Below are 25,317 nucleotides of genomic sequence, written 5' to 3'. Positions count from 1 at the left end.
TACGAAACGCCCCGAATATGCTACTTTGGTTTGTTTTGTCTTATTTGTAGGAATGAACCCAAAAGTAGTAAAATCAAGCCTTTTACCGTCCTTTAAGCATGCATTTGGAGGAAGAATGAATTTGGAGCAGGAATGTAGCTATTTTGAGATGCGCAAAGAAGAAAGATAGCTAGGCGAGCAAAGGAAGAACTTCAAATTGCTAGTGCCTAATTTGAAGAGCTATATCTCGAGTTCTACAACAGATATTCAGGTGATTCCAATTGTATATGAAATTTTGTCCTTTTAGCTTTCCAATGCCACCGGAATCACCCTGTTTGTCCAAGTAACGAAGAAATGGCAGCCGTTTGAAGTTCAGTGCGCAAAGCAGGAAACTGTCGCTGGAAAGTACTCGATCGAGTAGACTTTTGCTCGATCGAGTCCTTTTTCCACTCGATCGACTAGTTGCACTTATTTAGTTACTCGATCGAGTGGTTATTTCACTCGATCGAGTGGTTTAAGCTTTAGTTACTCGATCGAGTGGTTTTAAATCACTCGATCGAGTGGATTTGTTATGGGCTGGGCCTTTTAAGCTTATTTCCGTCATTAGGTTAGTTAATAATCTTATTTTTCTTATAAATAAGAGGGATTTCGACATAATAGGGGGCTCGCCTCTCTAATTATTTCCTAAACACTGTTACTTTTGTTCTTCCCTATTTCCGGATTTATTTCAGTAACATTTCTCTTCCCTTTTATTCTTCCTTGTTCCTTTATTGCTTTTATTGTTTCTCCTTTTAGTTGCCATGTCTTATGTTATTAGATTAGCAATTGCTAGTGTAGTACCCCGAGCCATGTGTCGCTAATTTCCTTAGTATGTTAGGATTAGGGAAGCCGTGGTAGCAACATGTTTTAATTGACTTGAATAGATTAGTCTTGCGATAAGAATTGTATTAGGCAATTTAATTGTTATCAGGTCGAATGAATGCATGCAGGAGACCAATAAATCTAGTTAACCCCGACCTGGATCGAAAGATTGGAAGGGAGGGCTTGCTTAATTACAATAGGGTATTGTAGTGAGAGCGAAAGCTAAGCTATTTACGCTCTAGGGCGGTTTAAGGACCGAAAGGTGACGACCATAGCTCTTCTTATCAATAGTTTAATCGTCTCAGTATTCCCGATAGTATAGATACCACGGTGGACCGACTCCTAGCATATTTTCTTTCTCTTATTGTTAATTTCTTTTATCCCTTTTCTCTTGCCTTTAGCCTCAGTAGTTTAGTTAGTCCAATTCAATCAAACCCCCAGCATTGTGACATTAGACAGATAAATAGACAAGTAGATAGTACACCGCCTCCCTGTGGAGATCGACCCTACTTACCGCTGACTTCTGTTAGTAGTACTTAGGTATTTTATTTTTGGTACGAAACGACAGTATCAAATTTTGGCGCCGTTCTTGGGAGGCATGACTATTTATTTATTTGTTTTATTTTATCATTTTTAGTCTCATGGGATTCTTTCCCTTGAGGCCATTCTAATCTTTTGTTTAGTCTTTGTTTTGATAGGCCTTACAGTACTACCTAGACAGTTCTAGGTGAAAGACCGTCAAAGGAAAGGCTTGAGTACCTTTGACCCATCACCAATGTCCTATTATATGGAACAAAGCGGGTGATTTTCTTGTGGGAGATGTGGTCTTCTTTGGGCATAATGCGTTCTTTGTTTGGCGAGAGAATGACGAAGTTTACGCGTTCGAGCGGCGTAGTCAAGTTAGTCAAGCAGCTGTAGTTGTGCCGCCACATCCACCCTATCAATGGCCACCGCAACAAGATCCTCGTGATATACAAAAAGAAATTGCATGAGTGAAATCTTTAGTGTAGGAACATAATAGACGATTTTTCGCGCACGTTGATGAAATCAAATCGTAATAGCTCGATTAACAACCGAGTCGGATGGTAGGCAACGAAGAAGAGGTGTACTTGACTAAGAGCGGTTTTTCCCATGAAGAACCCGTGTTGCCCAATGCCGAGAATGATTTCTATATTTCGGATGACGAATTTCTATCGTATTTCCGAATTTATGCGAAGATTCCAGCCCCAGACGGGAGGGATCACTCGATCGAGTGACTTATATTGGTCGATCGAGTGATTTTCCAGAAGAAAGTGCTCGATCGAGTGATATTTCCACTCGATCGAGTGGAATTCAGAAGGAAGTTGGTCGATCGAGTGATTATTCTGCTCGATCGACTGAGTTGGCCATTGGGAGCTATGATTCGTCATGTGGGTTTGATTTAGATGACGATTTTGACGATGACAATGGATACGGTGAGTCTCCCTATTCAAAGTCGAGTTGGATGCGCTTGAGGAAATTTGAGATTTACGGGGCGAATTCCACTGAGGGCGACGGAAGGATAGCTGAGTCGGTATATGCTCCTAGCACGGATGAGGTAATAAATTCCTCTGTCAGTGATTCCGATGTTGAGAGCAACCTACCTGAGGTAATTAGCGGTAATTTTATTATTGTTAGTATTCAAAGTATGCTACCTCGTTTGACTCGTGCTAATTCTTATAATGATATACCCCCTCCCATGTGGATGCATAATTTGACGAATTTTCACCGTACTTGTCATGTCAAAATTGCTAATCTGAATCGGGACCTTAATTTATCGTCTATTGCTCCCGAGCTCCTTTATTTTGTGGATAAATTTAGGAGCTCGCATAGGAAATTTGTTAGACTTAAATGTTTACATACCTTCATTTCCTATTTCTCTATTATTCCACTTTGGTGCTACTTATGCTTCTTTGTAGCACTTGCGCAGATGTACGATCTAATGTTGCGCGCTTTGAGCTGTTTTGATTGTAGCTGATTATAGAGGCTCGAAGAAAAAGAAGGTCGAGTGGGACTGTCGAAGCTAGCGCTACCGGGAGGCAACCCGACGATTTTATTTTGCTTTTATTTTCAGTTGTAATAAATGGTTTTTATACCATAACTTTATCAGTATGCTTGCTTGTTAGTTTTACGGGCTGTTTTATTTGCGTCTTTGCAGGAAATCCTTAAGCTGCAGAAAGACGAGTCACTCGATCGAGTAAAAAAAAAAATTTACTCGATCGACCACTATAATTACTCGATCGACCACTTTTCCTCTCGATCGAGCTGTTTTGGACGCCCATTGCTTGACTTAGCTTCTTGTGACGATATTTCGGAGCTTTAGCAACCTCCCATGTTCATGGTCGGTTTGGGGAGGTCCCTTTATTCGCGTATCTTGTAAGTTTTCCGCATTCACTCTTTTCCTCCTTTAGTTTGCGTTTCCTTTCCTTGTTTTGGTACAATGGGGGCATTTTACGGTTTGGTTTGGGGAGGTTATGCATCCATATCTGTGTCTGCATTTTGGTTTCATTGCATTTCAGTTATATCGTTTAATTTATGTTTGCATTGTTGTTTATTTTTGTTAAAAATTCAAAAATTCCACAAAAAAATTGAAAAATTCAAAAATTCAAAAAAACTTCACGTTTATTTTAGCATATAGGTTGAGTCGGAACGGTAGATTTCAATGATGAAATTGCACTGCGTTTGTCTTTTTGCTTAAGCCTTGCATTGAATTAATTATCTTATTAGCTTTGTCTTATTGCATATCTACGAGTTAATGTTTAATTTAGCTGAACGAATAGACTTAACCTGAAATTTTGGCAACCTACTTATAATTTCTAAGGAACTAGAGCCTTATAAACTGGTGTCATTTGTGACCAGTTTCATGTAGGAATGTGAGTAGTTACTCCTTGCATAGCATGTTCATCAATTTGCACATATATGAAATTCAATTGCTTTTTGCCTACATACATTCGGGTTAGTGGTTGGTGTCACATGCAGGGAGGTGCTTACAATTTCCCTTTCTTTCATTTTTACCCATTTAACTCCACATTAGCCAAATTTGCCTATTGACCCTTAACTACATTCCAAATTTAGCCTGCCTTGTCAAGCTAGTTTAGATTGTTTTTTGCGGTATATTGTCTATTGTATCAAGTTTGGCTTATATCTATTGTTTTGGAGTTGGTATTTATGAAGAAAAGGAGGAAAATAGAAAAAAAAAAGAGTGAAAAAGAAAAAAAAAACATGAAAAAAAAAAAGAAAAAAAATTCGAGAAAAAAGAAAGAAACCGAAAGAAAATAGAAAAAGAAAAGAAAATTCGAAAAAAAAAAAGAAGAAGAGTTTGTATTGTTGACGGTTTCGCTCCTATGCTTTATTTATATCATTTGAGGAGTATTTCTAGTTCGGTTTGGTGAGTTTTATGCCAAATGAAGGGCATGTGCTTAATTCATAATTGAGTTGGAAATGGATGTTGTCATATGGCTTTGTTTAGGTACTAGCTTGATCACCTATACCTCCACATTCCCATAAATGTTTTGCCTTTTCCTACCCATTGCCTCACTTTACCATATTTTTGTAAGCCCTCGGCTGTGACAGGACCTTGTTTGGTTGGAATGTATGTTTGGTAGCTAGAATTGTCTATCATATTAGTTGCATGCATGTTTATATGTGGGTCGTAGTCTAGGTGAGCGACTATTCCTCTTTCTCTCTTTTACGTATATATGCTTACCCTTTGCTTCATGAGAGAAGAGTGACCCGTGAGAGTCCACTATTAAAGGTCTTGCAAGGTCGACGGTTCAGCTGTATTATAAACATCTTACAACTCGTTTGCATTTGATTTCTTTGCTATAAGTGTTAGTTTGTTTGCATTAAATTGGCTTAAGTGGGCATTTGTAGCTAGCTCTGAATTATCTTTCTCCGTTACATTAGTTGCATTTTAGTTTACTCGAGGACGAGTAAAGGTTTGGTTTGGGGATATTTGATACGTGCATTTTATATAGTCTTATTAGCCTATTTTATGCACGTATTTCTATGCTTTTATCGTGGTTTTATGCTACGAAACGCCCCGAATATGCTACTTTGGTTTGTTTTGTCTTATTTGTAGAAATGAACCCAAAAGTAGTGAAATCAAGCCTTTTACCGTCCTTTTAGCATGCATTTGGAGGAAGAGTGAATTTGGAGCGGGAATGTAGCTATTTTGAGATGCGCAAAGAAGAAAGATAGCTAGGCGAGCAAAGGAAGAACTTCAAATTGCTAGTGCCTACTTTGAAGAGCTATATCTCGAGTTATACAACAGATATTCAGGTGATTCCAATTGGAGATGAAATTTTGTCCTTTTAGCTTTCCAATGCCACCGGAATCACCTTGTTTGTCCAAGTAACGAAGAAATGGCAGCCGTTTGAAGTTCAGTGCGCAAAGCAGGAAACTGTCGCTGGAAAGTACTCGATCGAGTAGACTTTTGCTCGATCGAGTCCTTTTTCCACTCGATCGACTAGTTGCACTTATTTAGTTACTCGATCGAGTGGTTATTTCACTCGATCGAGTGGTTTAAGCTTTAGTTACTCGATCGAGTGGTTTTAAATCACTCGATCGAGTGGATTTGTTATGGGTTGGGCCTTTTAAAGCTTATTTCCGTCATTAGGTTAGTTAATAATCTTATTTTTCTTATAAATAAGAGGGATTTCGACATAATAGGGGGCTCGCCTCTCTAATTATTTCCTAAACACTGTTACTTTTGTTCTTCCCTATTTCCGGATTTATTTCAGTAACATTTCTCTTCCCTTTTATTCTTCCTTGTTCCTTTATTGCTTTTATTGTTTCTCCTTTTAGTTGCCATGTCTTATGTTATTAGATTAGCAATTGCTAGTGTAGTACCCCGCGCCATGTGTAGCTAATTTCCTTAGTATGTTAAGATTAGGGAAGCCGTGGTAGCAACATGTTTTAATTGACTTGAATAGATTAGTCTTGCGATAAGAATTGTATTAGGCAATTTAATTGTTATCAGGTCGAATGAATGCATGCAGGAGACCAATAAATCTAGTTAACCCCGACCTGGATCGAAAGATTGGAAGGGAAGGCTTGCTTAATTACAATAGGGTATTGTAGTGAGGGCGAAAGCTAAGCTATTTACGCTCTAGGGCGGTTTAAGGACCGAAAGGTGACGACCATAGCTCTTCTTATCAATAGTTTAATCGTCTCAGTATTCCCGATAGTATAGCTACCACGGTGGACCGACTCCTAGCATATTTTCTTTCTCTTATTGTTAATTTCTTTTATCCCTTTTCTCTTGCCTTTAGCCTCAGTAGTTTAGTTAGTCCAATTCAATCAAACCCCCAGCATTGTGACATTAGACAAATAAATAGACAAGTAGATAGTACACCGCCTCCCTGTGGAGATCGACCCTACTTACCGCTGACTTCTGTTAGTAGTACTTAGGTATTTTATTTTTGGTACGAAACGACAGTATCAAAAGGATCGACAAAAATGATCAAGATATTTTCTAAAGTAAGAAATTTAAAGTGAATATAGAAAATATTAATTTTGCTTTAAATTTATAAGTCAATTTTTAAATGATTTTATATGTACCCGTGCAACTTTGCACGAGTTTTAAACTAGTGTATACATAATTGTTATTAGCTACCTTATTTAGAAAGATACTTTTTGGAGGGAAAATTTGTGAGCATGCCTATTCATTTAGTAGATAGGGGATTTTAAATTATGTTTTTGTTGACTTTTTTAAGGGTGTTTGTTTCATGCATGGGTATTGATTGGGAATCAGGAATCATACCTGGGTGGTATCGGGTTGGAACTTTGATACCTCATACCTTGTGTTTGTTTCAATTCTGGGTGGTATCAATCAAAGCTAAAAAAATCTTCAAAATACAATATTTTTAATAATAAATTTTAATACTATTAAATCGTGTAGATCAAATTTAATCAAATAAATACAGTATATAAAAAAAATTTTACAATATGACATAATTATTTTTATCACTTTTTATTATTTCTAATTTGATCCATGGGTATCAGTCTCATACTCACCCTCCTCCCTGGGCATGAGAAACCCATACCCATACTTCATGGGTTTGAGGTATGGGTATGAAACCTTTATTTTCGTCAAACAAACACATGGTATGAGTTTGGTTCATTCCAAACTCATATCTCATACCTATATTGGGTGAACCAAACACCCCCTTAGTGGGTTGAAGCATAGAATTAATCGAAACTAGTTTTAAATCCGTACAAATTTGTACTAGATTGAATAGTCGACAATTTGTACTCATCATATTTAAAATTGTACAAATTATATTTAAGATTCAATGTCAGACTCTTTAAAATGAAATTAAATTAAATCGTGTATGAAATTTCTATACAAACGTTTATGTATTGATTTATTAAATTGAAACTTAATCATCAATCACATTGTATAAACATCAATCACATTGTGTAAAAAATGAAATATATAGAGGATAGTTGCATTGTACATAGAAATTAATTAAAGTGTGTAAAAATTAATGTGGTGTCAGCTTTCCTATAATCAAGGGAGCAATTAGAAACTCTAAAAAGACTCTCCTTTCTTATAAATAGGAGATATGTTCTTCTCGAGTTTTATATTGGAATAGATTCTTCCCTAAAATAAAAAAAATTCTAAAATCAGAGGGTCGTAAACTTATCAATTGAGTTTTACATCTTCAAGAATTCAATAAGCATTCACTTGTTTAAATACAAGAATTCCGGTCCCCGTCCCCATTGGTAAGATCCTAATGATCCATCCGGAGTAGGCGGTTTTGGTGCGGGTGCTTCTTTTCCTTGTGCTTGACTTAGGTGCCCCTTTCCCAAAACCTAAGAACATGGTAGTGCAAGTTAGGCTTGTGACGGATTTGATTTGATTAGCATTTGTTGGTACACTTGTAAACTTGGTTTATTCTCATTTCATATATGAGATTTGGTAATTGGTGTTCCATTTGTGTTGTGAGTTTGGTTTGTGTTGGTGTTGTAGTAATAAAAATGCAGGTACGAGGAATGAAATGGATTGGGTAGTAGGAAAACCGAATTTTCATGCAAAATTACACTGAAAATGGCGACTGAAACGTATTTTTGGCGACTGATTTCAGTCGCCAAAACAGAGTATCCAAAACAGTGGCCACTAGTTTGCCAGTACCAATGGCGACCACTTGGCGACCGAAAGCAGTCGCCAAAATGGCGACTGAAGTCACAGTAGTCGCCAAATTGGTGACTGAAAGGAGACCACTTTGACTTTCAGTCGCCATTTTGGCGACTACTGTCAGTCGGCATTTTGCGTGTTTGGCGACTATTTAGTCAGTCGCCCGAATTTTATTTGGCGACTAAGGCCTACGACTGTGTTCTGGCAACCATTTTCAGTCGTCAATATTGTTTTAGCGACTGATTTCAGACGCCAATTGTAGTCGCCCGAAACAGGAATTCTTGTAGTGTTTGATGATATATCTACGACCCTTGGAATTTGACGATTGAAAATGTTATTGGAATTCTCTAAATTAAAATTCCAACCATGAACCACCTGAAGAGGATTCTGAATTCTGATCACCAAAATAACTTGTACACCGGCTAATAAAACAATAAAACATATATAACATCATCTAAAATACTGTGTTGAATTTTACTATAACTTTTTCCCACACCATTTTTTTCTTCATCATATTGAGGTCGTCCTATACTCCTACGGTATAGGACGGTTCTATAGGAGAGCTACTGCTAAACATTAGACTAAGGATAAGCGGAAAATGTTTACCAGTTTTTATTGGGCCTTAAGCATTAGGCTCATGAACATTACACTATAATATGAATGAGAAAGTGGATCCAATGTTGTCAGGATCGGGATTCTACTTTGAATCGTTCGGGTTCCGTGAGATCGGATCGTGGGATCGGATCGTAGAATCGTACGATTCTATGATTCTCGTAAGTTTAGGCATGATTGATGGAAGGGATCTCACAAATATGTAAATTAACTATAAAATAACATAAATGAAGTATTAATTATATAATTATAAAAGCTACTATAATGTTTTTGAACAAAAGAATTGATAATTCAACCGCTAATGTCACCACTGCTAGGTTACGGCAACTAAGGACCAAAATGTTGAAAAAATAGTGGAAGGGACAATTATAGTCTCGGACGACATACTACTATCAACACTAGTTATCAAAGCTTATTGTTGAAAAAATAGTGACAATGATAATTGGAGTCTCGGACAACATACTAATTCAACCCTAGTCATCAAAGCTTATTTAGGGTTCATGGGTGATGAGTAATGATAGCAAATTGTTGAATGTTAAATTGGGAGTTAGGGATCGTGGGTATTTGACAAACGAAATAGAATTAGGAAGTTGGGTTAACCAGTTTAGTTCGGGCTTATTTTTACGTCTTTTTTACTTCATTTTTCTTACTTTTGTTGGTCAAACGGATTAACATAACTAAGTGGCCACATAAGTCAATGAAAGAAAGGGAATTAAGAGTGTAATAGGCCTTAAAAAGTTGTAAGAACATGTGGCCCACTGGCCCATTACATGAAAAGGCATTTATTATAGGCAAAATGTAGAATCGTACAATTCTACAACGATTCTACGATTCTAACCGATTCTACTGCGATTCTACCTCATAACGATCCTATGAGCGATTTGGATCGTTTATCTATTTTTGGATCACGATTTTACGATCCGGATCGCGATTTTAACAACATTGAGTGGATCTCGTACGGTGTGCTGAGCCGATATGGTAAACCAGTCAACCAACCAACTTCATCTCCAGATACAATAAACCCTTAAATGAAATAAACAGAAAGCAACTACATTAACTTGTTCATAAACCACCAACTTTGAGACTAGCAAATTTAATCAAATAAATAGAACCACTTAGGGATGAAAATGGCTATAATTATATTGGCAGAATGTAATCATTTACAAGATTATCACCAGCAATAACCGGCAAAAACAGAGTCTGTAATTACAACCTCGAACAGAACAGATAGTAAAAACATAGGTGATGCATTTCTTCAATGAGTTTCGCCGTTAGTGTATAGGTCAGCCTTTGATTCTCGTCCTAGGGTTTGCAAAACTTTTTATGTATACTCATGGCGTTAGTGTCTAGTTCATAAATTTACGGCAGTTGGGAGCTCGGCAAAGACACGGTACTTTAGCGTCATCGCGTTCATCAGGGTCGAACAAGTAATCATATCTGCAAAAATAAAGAAAAAGCATCTCATTAATCCTAGACTCTAATAGTTTCTACAACATACTGGGATAGAAATGGGAGTTTTCGGTATAAAGGGATAACGGCATTATGATGCTGATTGGATTTGGAACCTAGCCACCTAGGTCATGAATATCACCATTCAATGAGTTTACCGTTAAACAGACAGTTGCGAAAAATAGAAATGGAAAATAATTCATACGTTAACTCGTCACCAGCTGAGACATTAATCTTGGCAATAAGCACAATTCGGCTTTGGTCATCTCCCACACTCATTATCCTAGCATAACAATTCGGCATACACTGCAAAGGAACAATGCATTGATGAGCTATTCATGCTGACTGAAATAAAATTTTAAAAAAAAAAGAATAAAAAATACCAAGTCGTTACTCCGAAGGTTAGAAAGCTTACAAAACCTAATCTATAAAACATCTGAGATTTTCATATCCCAGAAAAGGAACACGTTTGGTGTGTTTTTGTGTTTGGATGGAGGGATTTGGAGGGAAAAGAAAGGGAAGGAAAGTAGATGTTAAATCCTTTGTTTGGATAGCAAATAAAGGTGAAGGGAAAATGAGGGGGATGGATTTGGAGGGATCCATTTTACCTCCTCCAAGGCAAATCAAAATCTCTCCAACATAGGAAAGATTTGGACGGAAAATGTATCCAAACAAACACTTCCCATTCTCCCTCCCTTTCTCTCTCCTCTCTTTCCTTTCCCTCTATCCCTCTCCCCTCCCTTTCCCTCCTATTTTGCTATCCAAACAAGCCCCAAGTGTAAACTAGATTTTTAAGTTGGTTCCTGACAAAGCAAGACAACTAATCTGTGCCTAAGTTTTGTCATGCTTCGCTCAAACAGCATCAGAATATCTAACTCAAGCAAACCAACAAATAAATAATGTGACAAGCTTGAGTAAGAACTGACAGAGTGGTTGATTAAACGAGCAATGTTTCCCTTGTTGGTGGCATCAATTACTACGTTCTCACTGATCTTAAAGAGCTGCAAAAACAAAACAAAAAGAAAGTATATGAATTATGAATCAACATAAAAAACAATCTACCAAAATAAGATGGTCGCAGTCATAGCACAAACTTAACAATCATGATACATTTGTATCCTAATCTCAGCACAAAGCTGTCAACAAAGTATAAAAGAGCAGAAAGTCCACAAACATCATCGCAATTAGAAAGCCTTCTGTGTTGCTCTTTGGAACTCCCTTGACATTTCCAAAAGGCAAGCAGGTAGCTGATATCACATAAAAAGGTCTCCGGGGAGAGGGAAGAAAATAATAATTAAACAAAGGGCTAGAATAGCATTAATCCGGTAACTAAAAAGGCTCCAGACCATTATGAGGTATGAAGAATGGGCTTGTCTGTACACAACCATACCATTCTGGCAAATACAAAGAGGCTGTTTTGGGATGACCTAAAATGAAATTTGCATTGGAATTACATCAACCAACTACCCCTTCTCAAAACACGAAACACAGAAAGCTTAGTGACCATTTTGGGTCACCAGGGATACTTCAATACACCAAACTAAATTGTATTATGGGATGGCTTCGACAGCTGACTTTTAATTGCCATCTACACAGATTTAGTAGTTCATACAGCATCACCAGCAACATATATTACTTCTTATGGTCTTTCCTAAAAGAGGTGGAATGAAAAAGGAGAAAAAGAGTTATGCAGCTTTTTACTTACATAGCAATCTTTTCCTTCTCGGCGATATTGTGCCTCTCTTAAATCTGCAACACTGCGCCTCACCTGCTCTCCACGGTACTCCAGGACCTAAAAACAAATGCCATATCACTTGTTACCATCTGCAAACTATAACTCTCCTGCTTCTTTCCAGTTCAAGCATGGTAATAATTACAATAGAACACGCAGGACCAACAACAACAAATTTAATTCCAATATTGTGCCATTCGAACATAAAGCAATGAGGAAAGTTGCTTATTTCTTTAATCAATCAACTACTCCCTCCGTACCAGACCAAAGGTAACACTTACTATAAACGGACGTACCATACCAAAGGTAACATTCCTTATTTGGCCCACAACATTACCAAGTTATCCTTATAACCATTTGATATTTATACGAAATGCCATTACATACCCCACCTACTAACCCACAATTAAACCCACAATTACATACCCCACCTATTTTTTCCCTCTTTACCCTTACTTTTTCCACATTTTCTTAAATACTCCACTTTTCCCTACGTTACCTTTGGTGTGGTACGGAGGGAGTATTTTTTAACGATCACCTGAGATTATGATCGAACACCAGACTTAAAACATAAGTAACAGAGCAAACAAGAGAAAATTTCAAGAATTCAACAGTAGTTTACCATATCCCCTTCTTGAATACTTCGACGTGCAAAGAGGCCCCAACCATGTATTCGAGATTTTCCGAAACAAACCCTGTATATCTCAGTCTTCTGAAAAACAACAGCAATTAGTAATTTAGAAGGACAAGCTTAACAACACAACTGCAAAGCAATAGAAAATAGAGGGCAAAAGCTTGCCTGCAGTTGCTGAAGGCGCTCCTTGAATGTAGAGAACTGCTTCGTTGGATTAACCTCCTGAAAAACAAATAGAAAATCAATTGTCAATCAGCCAAGCCAGTCAGCTGAAGGAGTGATAATCGGTAGTCGGTACACAAACAAAGCATGGAAAAGAGAAAGCAATAGTAAGTTTTGCACATGCAAGATTACCAGAAAAGAGTTCAGACGCTCAATATCTAGTATTTTGTGATGGAGAGGCCCCATTAACCGATGAGATATTGGCTCTTCTCCTGCATTCTGGTAATTCAAGGCAAACAGAAGGAGCGATCAAACAACGAGCAGATACTATGTAAGACTTGAATTACCTTAATAGTTTGCCTATAGGCTATATCCCAATATATTCACAGAAATATATATATATATATATATATATATATATATATATATATATATATATATAGAGGAAGGATCAACTAAGGTCCTCTATATATTTGAGTCCATAAGTCCTATTGTGAGCCATTGGATGGAGGGAGATGGATGGCCAAGATCAACCTCCAAAAGTGTGTTTATGTACTAATATCACTCATTCTCTCCTCCTTCACTAATCCTTCTAATTAATCACTAATTCACTATAACTTCTTTTCCTCTCATCCACTTCTCTCATATATCACACAACTCATCTTCTCTCTAAAACCCCAAAAAATAAAAACCCAAAAAATCCAAATAAATAAAAAACCCAAAACCCAAATAAATAAATAAAACCCAAAAAATCCAATTAAATCAAAAAACCCAAAAAATCCAATTAAATCAAAAAACCCAAATAAATCATTCATTCTTCTCTTCCTCATTCACCACCACCCACCACTATCCCACCCGACACCAACTCACCGCCCACCACCGCCGCCACCACACCGCCGCCACCGCACCGCCGCCAACTTTTTTTTTTTTCGTTTGGTCTTTATTTTCATGTTTTGAGTTGTTTTTTCCATTCATTTTTTGTTGTTGTCTTTTATTTTCTTTTATTTTGTTACTTCTCCTTTTTTATTCATTTTCTCAAATCTCTTCTTGTTATACTTTTTTTTAAGATTTCGGGTTTTAAATCTTGTTATTTGGTTTTTTTTAGATTTCGGGTTTGGTTGGGTTGTTGGTTTTTTGGTTTTATTATTGTTATTTGGTTTTTTGTTTTTGTTATTATGAGTTTTTTGGGTTTTTGTTATTATTTTTTTTTCATATTTTTCATATTTATTGTTTGATTTTTTAACTATTTACGACTAAAGTTATACATTTTATGACCAAAGTTATACAAAAATGCACCAAAGTTATACAAAAAATGGATTAAAGTTATACAAAAAATTGGACTAAAGTTATACAAAAATGAACCAGAGTTATACAAAAATGAACCAAAGTTATACAAGAATGGACCAAAGTTATACAAATATGGACCAAAGTTATACAAATATGGACTAAAGTTATACAAAAAAAGACTGAAGTTATACAAAAATAGACCAAAGTTATACAAAAAATGGACCAAAGTTATACAAAAATGGACCAAAGTTATACAAAAATGGATTAAAGTTATACAAATATGGATTAAAGTTATACAAAAATGGACCAGAGTTATACAAAAATGAACCAGAGTTATACAAAAATGCACCAGAGTTATACAAAAAATGCACCAAAGTTATACAAAAAATAGACTAAAGTTATACAAAAATGCACCAGAGTTATACAAAAATGCACCAGAGTTATACAAAAATGGACCAAAGTTATACAAAAAATGGACTAAAGTTATACAAAAATGGACTTTGGTGCATTTTTGTATAACTCTGGTCTATTTTTGTATAACTTTGGTTCATTTTTGTATAACTTTGGTGCATTTTTGTATAACTTTAGTCCAATTTTTGTATAACTTTAGTCCAATTTTTTTATACCTTTAGTCCATTTTTTGTATAACTTTGGTGCATTTTTGTATAACTCTGGTCTATTTTTGTATAACTTTGGTTCATTTTTGTATAACTTTGGTTCATTTTTGTATAACTTTAGTCCAATTTTTGTATAACTTTAGTCCAATTTTTTTATAACTTTAGTCCATTTTTTGTATAACTTTGGTGCATTTTTGTATAACTCTGGTCTATTTTTGTATAACTTCAGTCCAAAATTGTATAACTTTAGTCCAAATTTGTGTAATTTTAGTCCAAAATTGTATAACTTTATTCCATAAGAGTATAACTTCAGTCATAAAATGTATAACTTTAGTCATAAAATGTATAACTTTAGTCGTAAATAGTAAAAAAACCAAACAATAAAAAAAATAAAATCAAAACATACGTATAACTCTAGTCATACAATGTATAACTCTAGTCACAGTTTGTATAACTCTAGCCAATTTTTTGTATAACTTTAGTCCAATTTTTGTATAACTTTAGTTTTTTTTTGTATAACTTTGGTCATAAAATGTATAACTTTGGTCATAAAATGTATAACTTTAGTCATAAAATGTATAACTTTAGTCATAAAATGTATAACTTTAGTCGTAAATAGTAAAAAAATCAAACAATAAATATGAAAAATATGAAAAAAATAATAATAACAAAAACCAAAAAAACTCATAATAACAAAAACAAAAAACCAAATAACAATAATAAAACCAAAAAACCAACAACCCAACCAAACCCGAAATCTGAAATAAACCAAATAACAATAAAAAAAACCAAATTTAAATATCGTGTGTATAACTCTAATGCACGCAGTGTATAACTTTAATAGACAAGATGTATAACTTTAGTCCAAAAAATCAAATAACAATAACAACCAAATAAAAAATTAAAAAATAAAAACAAAAACAAAAAACAAAAACAAAACAAACAGAGAACACAAAAACACAAAAACACCAAAAAAACCCACCCTTAGCCACGCAAATCTGAAAAAAAAAAAACAAAAAAAAAACTGAAATACTAAAAATTAATTAACCAACACCCAAATAAACAAAAAAAAACGAGATCTAAAAATACCAAAAAAAAAAAACGAGAAAACCAAAAACGAGATCTAAAAATACCCAAAAAAAAAGCAAGACGATTTTATTTAAAAACATGAAGAAAAGTTTAACGCAGCAACAACAATGAATGAACAACTTAAAATTTTTTTTTAAAAACATTAAGAAAAGTACAATGCAAAGGCAACAACAATCCAACACCATTGAAAACAATAACACCACCAATCGACGACAACAATACCAACTAGCACTTTTGTTGTCCCCAAGATCCGACCACCGCCGAAACAACCAACAACAATCACGTTTTTCAAATGAAAAAAAAAAAGGTGGAGTAGTGGCGGCGTCGGAGTAGACCAAGTCGGGTGGTAGCCGTGGAGGCGTCAGAGCAGATCCGAGATAAGAGGGAGAAGAAATGTGATGTTGTACAGTTGTGGGGAGGCCGGAGAAAAGAGAGGAAGGAGAAGGGGAAGAGGAAGGCGGCGGCGCGCGGTGGCCAGTGAAGGTGGGGGTGGTGGTTGCCGGCAGAGGAAGAAACAATGATGGTTGTTGTGTTGAATGTTGTTCATGAATGTTACAGTGTCTTTTTTTGGTTTTTGTTTTTGGGTTTTTGTTTGGTTTTTTTTTTTTTTTTTTTTGGGTTTTGTTTGATGAGAGAAAAATGAGAGAATGTGAGTTATAGAGAGAGATGAAGAGTTTGTGATAATGAAGGATGAATGATTAGTGAGTAACTTAATTGCAATGAGGAGCTAATTAGAGTAGAATGAATTGTGGCCATCCATTGAGATATAATCCCATCCCTCCATCCCTTCCATCCAAAGGCCCTTATAAGGACTTAGGGACTCATAAGATGCAAGGACCTTATAAGAACCCTTCTCTCTCTCTCTCTCTATATATATATATATATATATATATATATATATATATATATATATATATATATATATATATATATATATATATATATATATATACAGGGAAAGGGTAGAAGATTTTTAAAAAGAAATATGAAATACCTTATTTTTAGGTCGTGTATATACCCGACACCTTGCCGCCGAATAGGGATCAACCGTCTCCAATTGTAGAGGCAAGGGGTCAGGGAATTCAACTCGTTTAGAGATGAGCCTCGAACCTTCAAAGTTTTTTGCATGATTTTGGTCATGAAGCAAAAAATTTGCAGAGAAGAACACCCCTTCTTGTGTTTGCACAACTAACACAGCATCTGGGTTAGGAGTTCTGCAGAAAAAATATAACAAAAATATTCAAGGGATGAAATGTAATTTAGACACAGTAAGTCAGCAATCATCAGGAATCATATCCTTGTCACCTAACTTACATGACAAGCTTTGACACGAATATATGTCGTCAAGATCTGATTATCATAGTCAAAAAGAGCAAGCACAATGACAAAGAATTGATTTGTCAACTCAAGAAAGAATTATAAAAACAAATACGCAATGTCACTTCGATTCTCATATTACCTCATTTATTTGTCTCAGACAGTCGATACTCGAACATGGGTATGACACTTGACACTACATTTTAAGCCGAAAAATATGAAGATTTTTATTATAAAATAACAAGAGTTCTACGCTTTGACACACAGATACGTCTAACCTAGTCCAAGTAACATAAGAAAATACGCCATCTGACAAAAACAATGTAGACGGGCACCAGTACACCTACTAAGCACAGACCTCTTAGCCCTACTCCACCAATTCAACTACCCAAACAAAGCCATACAATAGTACCATAAATCCTTAGCAGCATCACTATTTAAGTCAAACATCTTCACCACTACTTATCAGCGTGTGTCAGATTAATACGAAGAGCAGTACCACAACCTCCTTCACTTGGTTCCATACTCAAGCCTCATCTTCTACAATGCCATCAATGGTGGATTCTTTCCAGCAGCCAATTGCAGAAGAAGATAATATTCAAGAGAATATACATTTTTAAATGGCTGTTGGATTTTTTAGCTGTCTATAGCAAAAGAGCATAAATACATAATATAATCTTCAAGAGACCATACACCACTAAAAGAAGTTTACACCCTCTTAAAGGCGGATTCAAGGAATTAATGGTAAAACCCTATTAACAGATGTGGAAAAAAAGTTGATGTTGCAGAAACATGTCAGAGTATCAGACTAAGAGGGGCATCTGAAAAAGAAAAAAAAAACAGCAAGAAGTTACCTATGAACAGCACAATATGACACTTTTCTTGTTTGCTGTACTCCATTCTCCTCCATGCAGTGCAACTGAGAAAGATTCATAAATGAACAGCTTAGTAGATGTGTGGCCCGATGAACAGAGGGAAGGGAACAAAGAAAGGGTCCAAAAGCAAAGGACGACATACAAATCCACAATTAGCCAAAAACAATTGGAAATCTACACGGTAAAGCAAATTTTGAAAGTTTGCAGTGAATTAATAACTCAACTATTTTCTAAAACAGCAAACTAGCTGCTAGAGGCTGCCATGGCATATGCATATATGTCATAATGCTTAAAATTTCCCAAAGCAATTGTCAGCAACAGTGGCTGCTAATTACTAAAAGCAGTATACAATAACAAAACAAGCTATTGGATAACTTGGCTATGCTCCAACTCTCACAAATTCTATGCGTAACTTTAATTTTTGTCAGAGATAAAAGGAAATATCCTTACAACATCATTTTCGTAGATTCCACTTTGACTGACCTAAGAGCTACAGGGATTTGTGAACTGTTCATTGTCAGAGAACGAAACAATGTCCAGCTCCTCTAGCAACAACTAACGAAAAAAAATGTTCTTGAGACATCCACCAAGGTGAAGAAGTTACGAATTCAATTAACAAAATATAATCAACCTCTCGTATCATTCAAACCTATTTTGATACAGTTAACCCAGCTATAACCAATAAGAGAAACATATACTGATAAACAACACTTAAAAGCAAAAACAAGCAATATGTACTTGCACATACACCGTCAACTAGGGGGAAAACTTACTTCCATGCAGTATCCTGCCCTTGCTGCACATGTTGCGTGATAATACGTAGCGCATTTCGAGCACTGAATGCAAGATCCATGAATCTGCTTGCATATAACACATTTCTGTCATAAAAAAATGGAGTTAGATCAGAACTACCACCACCTATCTATCTCTGATTAGATTCAAGTGTGCTTTTCTTTACAAGGTACTCCCTCCGTCCCGGTCAATTGTTGTCCTTTGGTTTTGGCACAAAGACCAAGGAAAGAGGAATAGGCCAATTACTAAATGACAAGTGGTACAAATTGAGTGTGAATGATCAAATTGTTCATCAAATTCATACTTAAAATAGAAAGGACAACAAATGAGTGAGACACCCCAATATGGAAAAGGACAACAAATGACCGGGACAGAGGGAGTATAATATTAGTTAAGGAACACCAAGGGTGTGACACCCATGTACAAAAGATATCATAAAGGTGGCGCCCATCTACAAGGAGAAACGATTAGATTTATAGTACCAATAACACAACAACGAAAATTATTTTGATCAGCTAAATTATGGAACCGTCAATGTGAGGTGAGAAAACAATGGAAAGTGGAGAGAAAGAGATGAGAAAAAAGTAAAACAGATACACAAACAAATAAGTGTGAAGAGAAGAAAAGGAAACCGCATAAAAACACCGTAAACCTTTGAGAACAAAATTTCAACGTCAAGAAAATACCCTTAAAAATTGTGTTAAAGGGATTCTCAGGATTCCCATTGCAGGCTCCATTCTCAAGTGATCCAGGAAAGCAACTTCCGGATTAAACCAGGCACATGTGACATGAACCCATAGTGTGTCAACATCAGTTGGCTTAAGAGCACCACCTAGAAGAAAGCAAACAATATTACAACTGAATTCGCCAAAAAGCAAGATCAAATATACATGTGACAAACAGAGTACTAAGATGAAATATTTATAACTCCAAAGGTTATAACTTATAAGATAAACTGCCAATTACTATCATACAAATACCTTTCACAGGGCAAAGACAACATTCCCTATCCAAATCAGAAATTTCACAAGCTCTGCAAAGCCAGGATGTGAAGTCTTGAACATTGCCGGCTCCATAGCATTCTTGATGAACTGCTATTTGACACCTAAGCAGCGGGAAACAGAAATCAGATTTTACATGTCAACCAAACACACTGCATCCACCTACCGGAAAAACAAACTCCAAAGCACTCAAAATTTAACTTAATTACCTGTTGCAAATTATAATTTTATTGTAATCCCAGTCTTCAACCCATCTACAAACAGCACAGCGTTCTGTAGTCCACTTTGCAAGTACGGGCTCATAATTCTCTGTAGAAACACAAAATAAGCCTCAGAGATATAAAGGACAAAGTTGACTATTGATATAATAATTTATCTTAATATTGGAAAAAAAAACTTCGTAAACAAGAACAAGGAGCACCTTGCATCAAGTCAAACAACTTTGACTGATCCAGCCTTTGAGGATTACAATTTGACACACCAGTCCCTGAAAGCTGGAGAAAAAATGATCATGTCAGTCACTATGTGTAATGAGTGTCATTTAATACCGTGTAAGATATATGGGAAGAGAAAAAAGAAGATTAGACAATCAGATATTAGCTCTGAAATCAGACAGCAGCCAGTAAACAATAGATGTAGAATGTCAGGCTAAATGTCGTACAGAATTATAAGACAGCAGAGTGTCCCACCTCAACTGCATAAATCATTCGAAGCTAAACTCTTCAGATGACTCATGATTTATTTTATTTAGGCTTTTATTAAAATAAAGCAAAAATGACTTGCTAGACTGTTTGTGCTTCTTATACTGTTCGATAGCAATAAGTTAATGCAATTCTCAAAGTAATCAAAATTATAAGCAACGTCCCGGTCATTTGTTTACCTATTCCATTTATGGGTGTTTCATTCATTTGTTTACCTTTCTATATTTGGTATGTTTTTGAAGAGTAATTTGATCATCCACATAACTTATTGTCCACTTATCACTCAATAATAACACTCACAAGTGGTCCCCTCCTCCTCTCCTTGGTCTTTGTGCCAAAACCAAAGGTAAACAAATGACTGGGACGGAGGGAGTATTAATTTAAGGCCTATCACAATTCTCACCAAGATATTCGGCAAAACTGCAAAAGTAAGAGACGCGACATGCCAAACAATATATATTGATTTAGTAAGCACAATCCCAAGCATTTACAAGCAAAAACAAAAACATCATGCATATAAAGCTATGCATTAAAAGAGCTCGAAAGCAGAAAATTAGGAACACTAATTTTAAATGATTTAACAAACATCACTCGTCTACTACATACACTTAAGAGAAGCTGAAAGAAAAGAGAACAAACTTGACCTTTACATATTACTAACAGATTTACAAGAACTGCCTTACCCATTGATGCAAAGGGACTGTTGACCCTTTGATTTTGACACTATACTTCCATTTCTTTGCCCTACAGCCTGTGTGTTTTTCCCATTCACTAAGTGACTGCTTCCTTGACCCACATCTACCACACTTGCACACAACCCTGAAGCACAAGGGCATAAAAACCAATTTAAATTAACCAGAACTTCAAAAGGGAAACAGAAGAAAACCACAGCTTCTTTGTATAGTATTCAAACTTCTGACATAATATAGTCAATGTCTATGTTCACTACTTACAAATGAAGTTTAGTGATATATGTAGCCTCCATGCCATTGCACACAACAGCTACCTCACCAGGAACCACCATTGGCCTGCATTATGGGTAGGCAACCCAAGATATTAAATCAGTGACAGAAAAAACATCAAGCATGCAAGAAGGCCACAGTATTAAATTGAAAAACAAAAAAAAAAATTCGAGATTACAGAAGAATAAAAAACAAACCTGGATTCGGGTAATACCGTTGTGTATGATGGCGTAATAATCTTTGGTTTGTTTGGTTTGCATCTAGGGCAGTAATACTCGGAATCTTCCAAATCCTTGGATTAAGATGAGGAAACAAAGAAGTTAAAATCAAGCTTTCAGAGCTCTTGAATTCAAATCAACGACCTTGGACACAGAAATAGCACAAAGAACCCAAACCTTGAGATTTCTGCCGTATACTTCAGCACACTCTGCATGAACCCACACATCACAACCATCGCAACACACCTAGGAAAAAAACAGGATCAAATTATCAATACGAAGTAATGGAATTGCAAACAAGAGAAATTCTCAAGAATGAAATCAGATATGCATAGGCTTACCCAACTCCCTCCATCTGAATGATGCCAGATTTTCTTACAAACACCACAGTACTGCTTTGACTTAAGTAGCTGCAGCATTTTCCCCAATAAACAACATTCAGATCAATGTATTAAACATGATTTGAAGGGAGGAAGAACATTGCCATACAGTTACCTTGACACAGTGTTTGCAAAGCAAGCGTCCTTCATGTGCAGCAAATGCCTTGGCAGAAAGGACCAAGCCACATCCACTACAAGGGTGTGTATCTCTCTTCTTAGCATAAACACCCTGAATGCAGATATGAAGTCATATCCAAAAATTCAGTCAATATGAGCAACTAACGCAAAAGCACAAAAACTGAACATCTGACCCTGGGTCTTTCTAAATTGACAAAAAAATTGAAAGGTAAAAGAGTGAGAACAAAAAAAAACACGCCTGTTCTTGAGAAAGACATTCTTGGACTTGGCTGGAACCAATATCGTCTTGAAACCCAAGAGAATTTCCATGGTAAGGAGCTGCATTCCCCATTCCCAACTGACCATCCATTAACCCTTGCTCTGCCAGAAGGGCCTCCTCAATGGCCATTCTAAAATCACTAGGCTTACTCTTGTGCAAGTCTGTCTGCCCTTGAAATCTGAGTGGGTAGGATAAAACTCAAAATGTTATTGCCTCATCAGTAGAAGACTACTGTGAATTAGTCCTTCGTTTCATGACAACTACCTTCAGGTAAACCATACTATAACAATTTTCCAACAGGGGTAAAAAATGCAACCTTGAGACCGTCCTACCACAGCTTTCAGAAAGACTATATTAGCTTTAATAACGACACCTTCATTTACAACGGCGAGCATTCAGGATTTCAATAATAACCTCCAGTACCACTTATAATGGGATTCCCAAAGGTATATTTGATATTTGATAAATATATACAACAAATGTTCAAGAATCAAGAAGGTCCAAGGCTATCAAAGAATCAGTGAGTAAGTTTAACTATGCAGAGCTAAGGGCGTCTTAGGATTCCGAAGGCAGCACAGCATTCTAGTTTAGGTGGCTTATAAATAATGGTCACCTCTAGGATAGAAAAAACAATTTACATAATTCATAAGTTTAGTAATGTAAAAGTAACTTACCGATCAAGATATTCATGAAAAGGAAAAATCATTCCACCTTTGACCCATGAATAATCCTGTTCATAAACACAAACCCACAAGGTCCAAAATTAGTGCAACCAACAAAAAAAGGGAGCAAAAACAACAATGTAGTATTCACATATAAGCAAAAAGCAATAGATAAAAGGAATTCACCCTTTGTGTCCCATTCTTTGAATAACCAAAGTACATGACACAAATAGAACCCGGGATACAAGAGCTCAAAAGCGCCTCAGGTGCTTGCAACATTGGGTCAATCACAATAGCAGGCCAAGCAGGAAACCTCTTCCCCGATTTCGCCCATACTATATCACCCAAAGCAAAGTCCTGCGGTCCATAAGCAGTCTTCGTTTGTTTCGTTTTCACCCTCGACAATCTCCCCACACCTTTCTCACTCAAAAGGGGCCGACCCCCCATGGAAAGGAACTCATTACTAGCAACAAGTGTGGAACTATTCCACGGATCAATCATACCATTGCTATAAATATAACCATTACTAATATCTACAGAGCTTAATCCACTCTCCTCAGCATCCTCACAATAAGGATGATACCGATAACTAGGCAAGCTCAGTTTCGGCTCATTATACTCATTCTTCACTACATATGATCGATCAGAGCTATCATAATCGCGCTTATTCTTAACATTACACTTCACATTGTCATTACTATCCCGTCTTTTAAGATAAATTTCGTGTACACCGGACTCAATGTCAGCAAATTTTGACTTACTCTTACGCGAACCAACAACAGTAGAGTCATTAAACCTCGTAGGAACTGATGGAACTCGTCCTTTCGACGTTTTCTGTAACTTTGCGGCGAAATTCTTAGAATCAAACTCGGTTTCTTCATCAAATGACGACCCGTCATTATATGCAGAGCTCGTAGGTACGTCATCATCATAAAACCCTAATTTTTCCCTTGAAACCGTACAAATTGTAGCAGTTCTTCGCTTCTTAGGGTAAATTGAACCTCCATAACTTTCATCTGCAAATGTAGAATCATCGTAATCCCGTCGTTTATGATCCCGCATTCCGTAACTTGACTTTTTTCTATTGATCATCTCCTTCAATTCACCATTCAAAACCCTAATTTCACCCCAAAAACCCTAAATCCACCACCAAATTGCACTCAATTTCAACAACGCAGTAGGCAAAACGTCTCACCTCTATCAATCAATCAACACAACCTTCAATTACAACAAAACAAACCCTAATTTCAAACCAGTGAAGAAATTATCACAAATCACAAAATCCCAAATCAAATTGAAATCAAACAAAACAGGAGTTTCAATTAATCTTAGAGGAATCAAATTGCGAAAAATTCAAACTTTATAATTTGTGATATAATTCGATTATATAGCCCAGAAAATTTGCGATCGAATTTAATTGGGTCGATTGAAAAACGTGAATCAAAAGAGGGTAGAGAGAGGTTTGATGAATATGAATTGAACGGAAAAAAAACGATAAAAAGGAAGAAAAAGAAAGAGGAAACTGGAAGGTAAGATTTGGGGGGGTGGAAGTGTAATTATGGATTATTTGGAGGGTTATAGGGTAATTTAGAGGTGATTATGTGGAGAATTAAGGAATTGAGCGCGAGTGATTAGGATTTGTAAGGATTTGGCTCCAAAGTAAAGGAGACTTTGAGAGACGAAGGTTTTGAAAGTTGAACTAGTTTTGAGACCCATAAAAATAACGGGATTTTTAGAGTAAGTTTAAGCTATAAAATTTTTCAACTAACAAGTAGTTTTATGACCCGTGAAATTTACGGGATGTTTTGTTTTGAATGTGATGCTTCTAGTGTTTTTAGTAATTGAAATTTTATAAAATATCAAAACATATAGTAAGCTCACCTTATAAATAAGTCATCATTGATTGCGTACTAAAATTACGGGCATTTACATGTTAACATAAATATCAAAGTCGATAATTTAAATAAGCCAAAGTTGGTGAATATTGCTATTTTTTCGAAGGTAAAATGATGAAAAAAAATAAACAAATACCAAAATAAAATATACATTTGAAAAAAAAAAAAGAAAAAAAAAACTTCTAGTCATTCACGTTGATGTCGTCAATCTTGTAGTTAGTCTCCAATGTATAGTTATTTAAGCAATCCTAGTATTTTACTTCTCTATATAGTCTTCTTTTTCCAACGAATCGACTCTATAATAATAAAAAAAAAACTCAGTAATTAGTCTGAATTAACCAACAAAATAGTGAAATTTGTTTTACGTAATATTATCGTTATTAACTTAAGTTTCCTCGTAAATAGTGAAAGAAAAAGGGAATGAGAATGAAGTCGTAGAGATGTAAGTATATTAACCTTTGAATAGTTCAACACCACAAATCTTGATAGCCCCTAAATGAGAACAAAACAAACACAAACGATGAAATTGAAAATGT

General features: G+C 35.9%; 1 protein-coding gene across 1 annotated transcript; it reads right to left on the bottom strand.

Annotated features, from left to right (window-relative positions):
* Positions 1-9,726: 9,726 nt before the first annotated feature.
* On the bottom strand, positions 9,727-24,571 carry LOC141596797 (histone-lysine N-methyltransferase ATX3-like). The gene is made up of 23 exons (XM_074417044.1): positions 23,073-24,571; positions 22,899-22,954; positions 22,204-22,402; positions 21,943-22,056; positions 21,789-21,857; positions 21,625-21,693; positions 21,427-21,521; positions 21,221-21,295; positions 20,951-21,086; positions 19,988-20,060; positions 19,776-19,875; positions 19,546-19,670; positions 19,252-19,397; positions 18,547-18,651; positions 17,753-17,817; positions 16,576-16,795; positions 12,781-12,867; positions 12,592-12,648; positions 12,415-12,504; positions 11,766-11,852; positions 10,987-11,061; positions 10,266-10,366; positions 9,727-10,048 (listed from the first exon to the last, which is right to left on the bottom strand). The coding sequence occupies exons 1-23, from the start codon at positions 23,976-23,978 to the stop codon at positions 9,958-9,960; spliced, it is 3,141 nt and encodes a 1,046-aa protein (XP_074273145.1). The 5' UTR covers positions 23,979-24,571; the 3' UTR covers positions 9,727-9,957.
* Between the last annotated feature and the right edge of the window lie 746 nt (positions 24,572-25,317).

The sequence above is a fragment of the Silene latifolia genome, chromosome 8 (assembly GCF_048544455.1).
Source record: "Silene latifolia isolate original U9 population chromosome 8, ASM4854445v1, whole genome shotgun sequence".
Classification (NCBI taxonomy): domain Eukaryota; kingdom Viridiplantae; phylum Streptophyta; class Magnoliopsida; order Caryophyllales; family Caryophyllaceae; genus Silene; species Silene latifolia.
The sequence above is the reverse complement of the archived record's forward strand: the minus strand, read 5'-3'. Positions and strand labels throughout refer to the sequence as shown.

Excerpts from the sequence above, each read along its gene's own strand:
- LOC141596797 (XM_074417044.1), bottom strand. The coding sequence starts at position 23,978 with ATGATCAATAGAAAAAAGTCAAGTTACGGAATGCGGGATCATAAACGA. Across the intron at positions 19,398-19,545 it reads TTGTCTTTGCCCTGTGAAAG|GTGGTGCTCTTAAGCCAACT; the intron begins GTATTTGTATGA and ends GCTTTCTTCTAG. Across the intron at positions 11,853-12,414 it reads GTATTCAAGAAGGGGATATG|GTCCTGGAGTACCGTGGAGA; the intron begins GTAAACTACTGT and ends ATTTGTTTTTAG.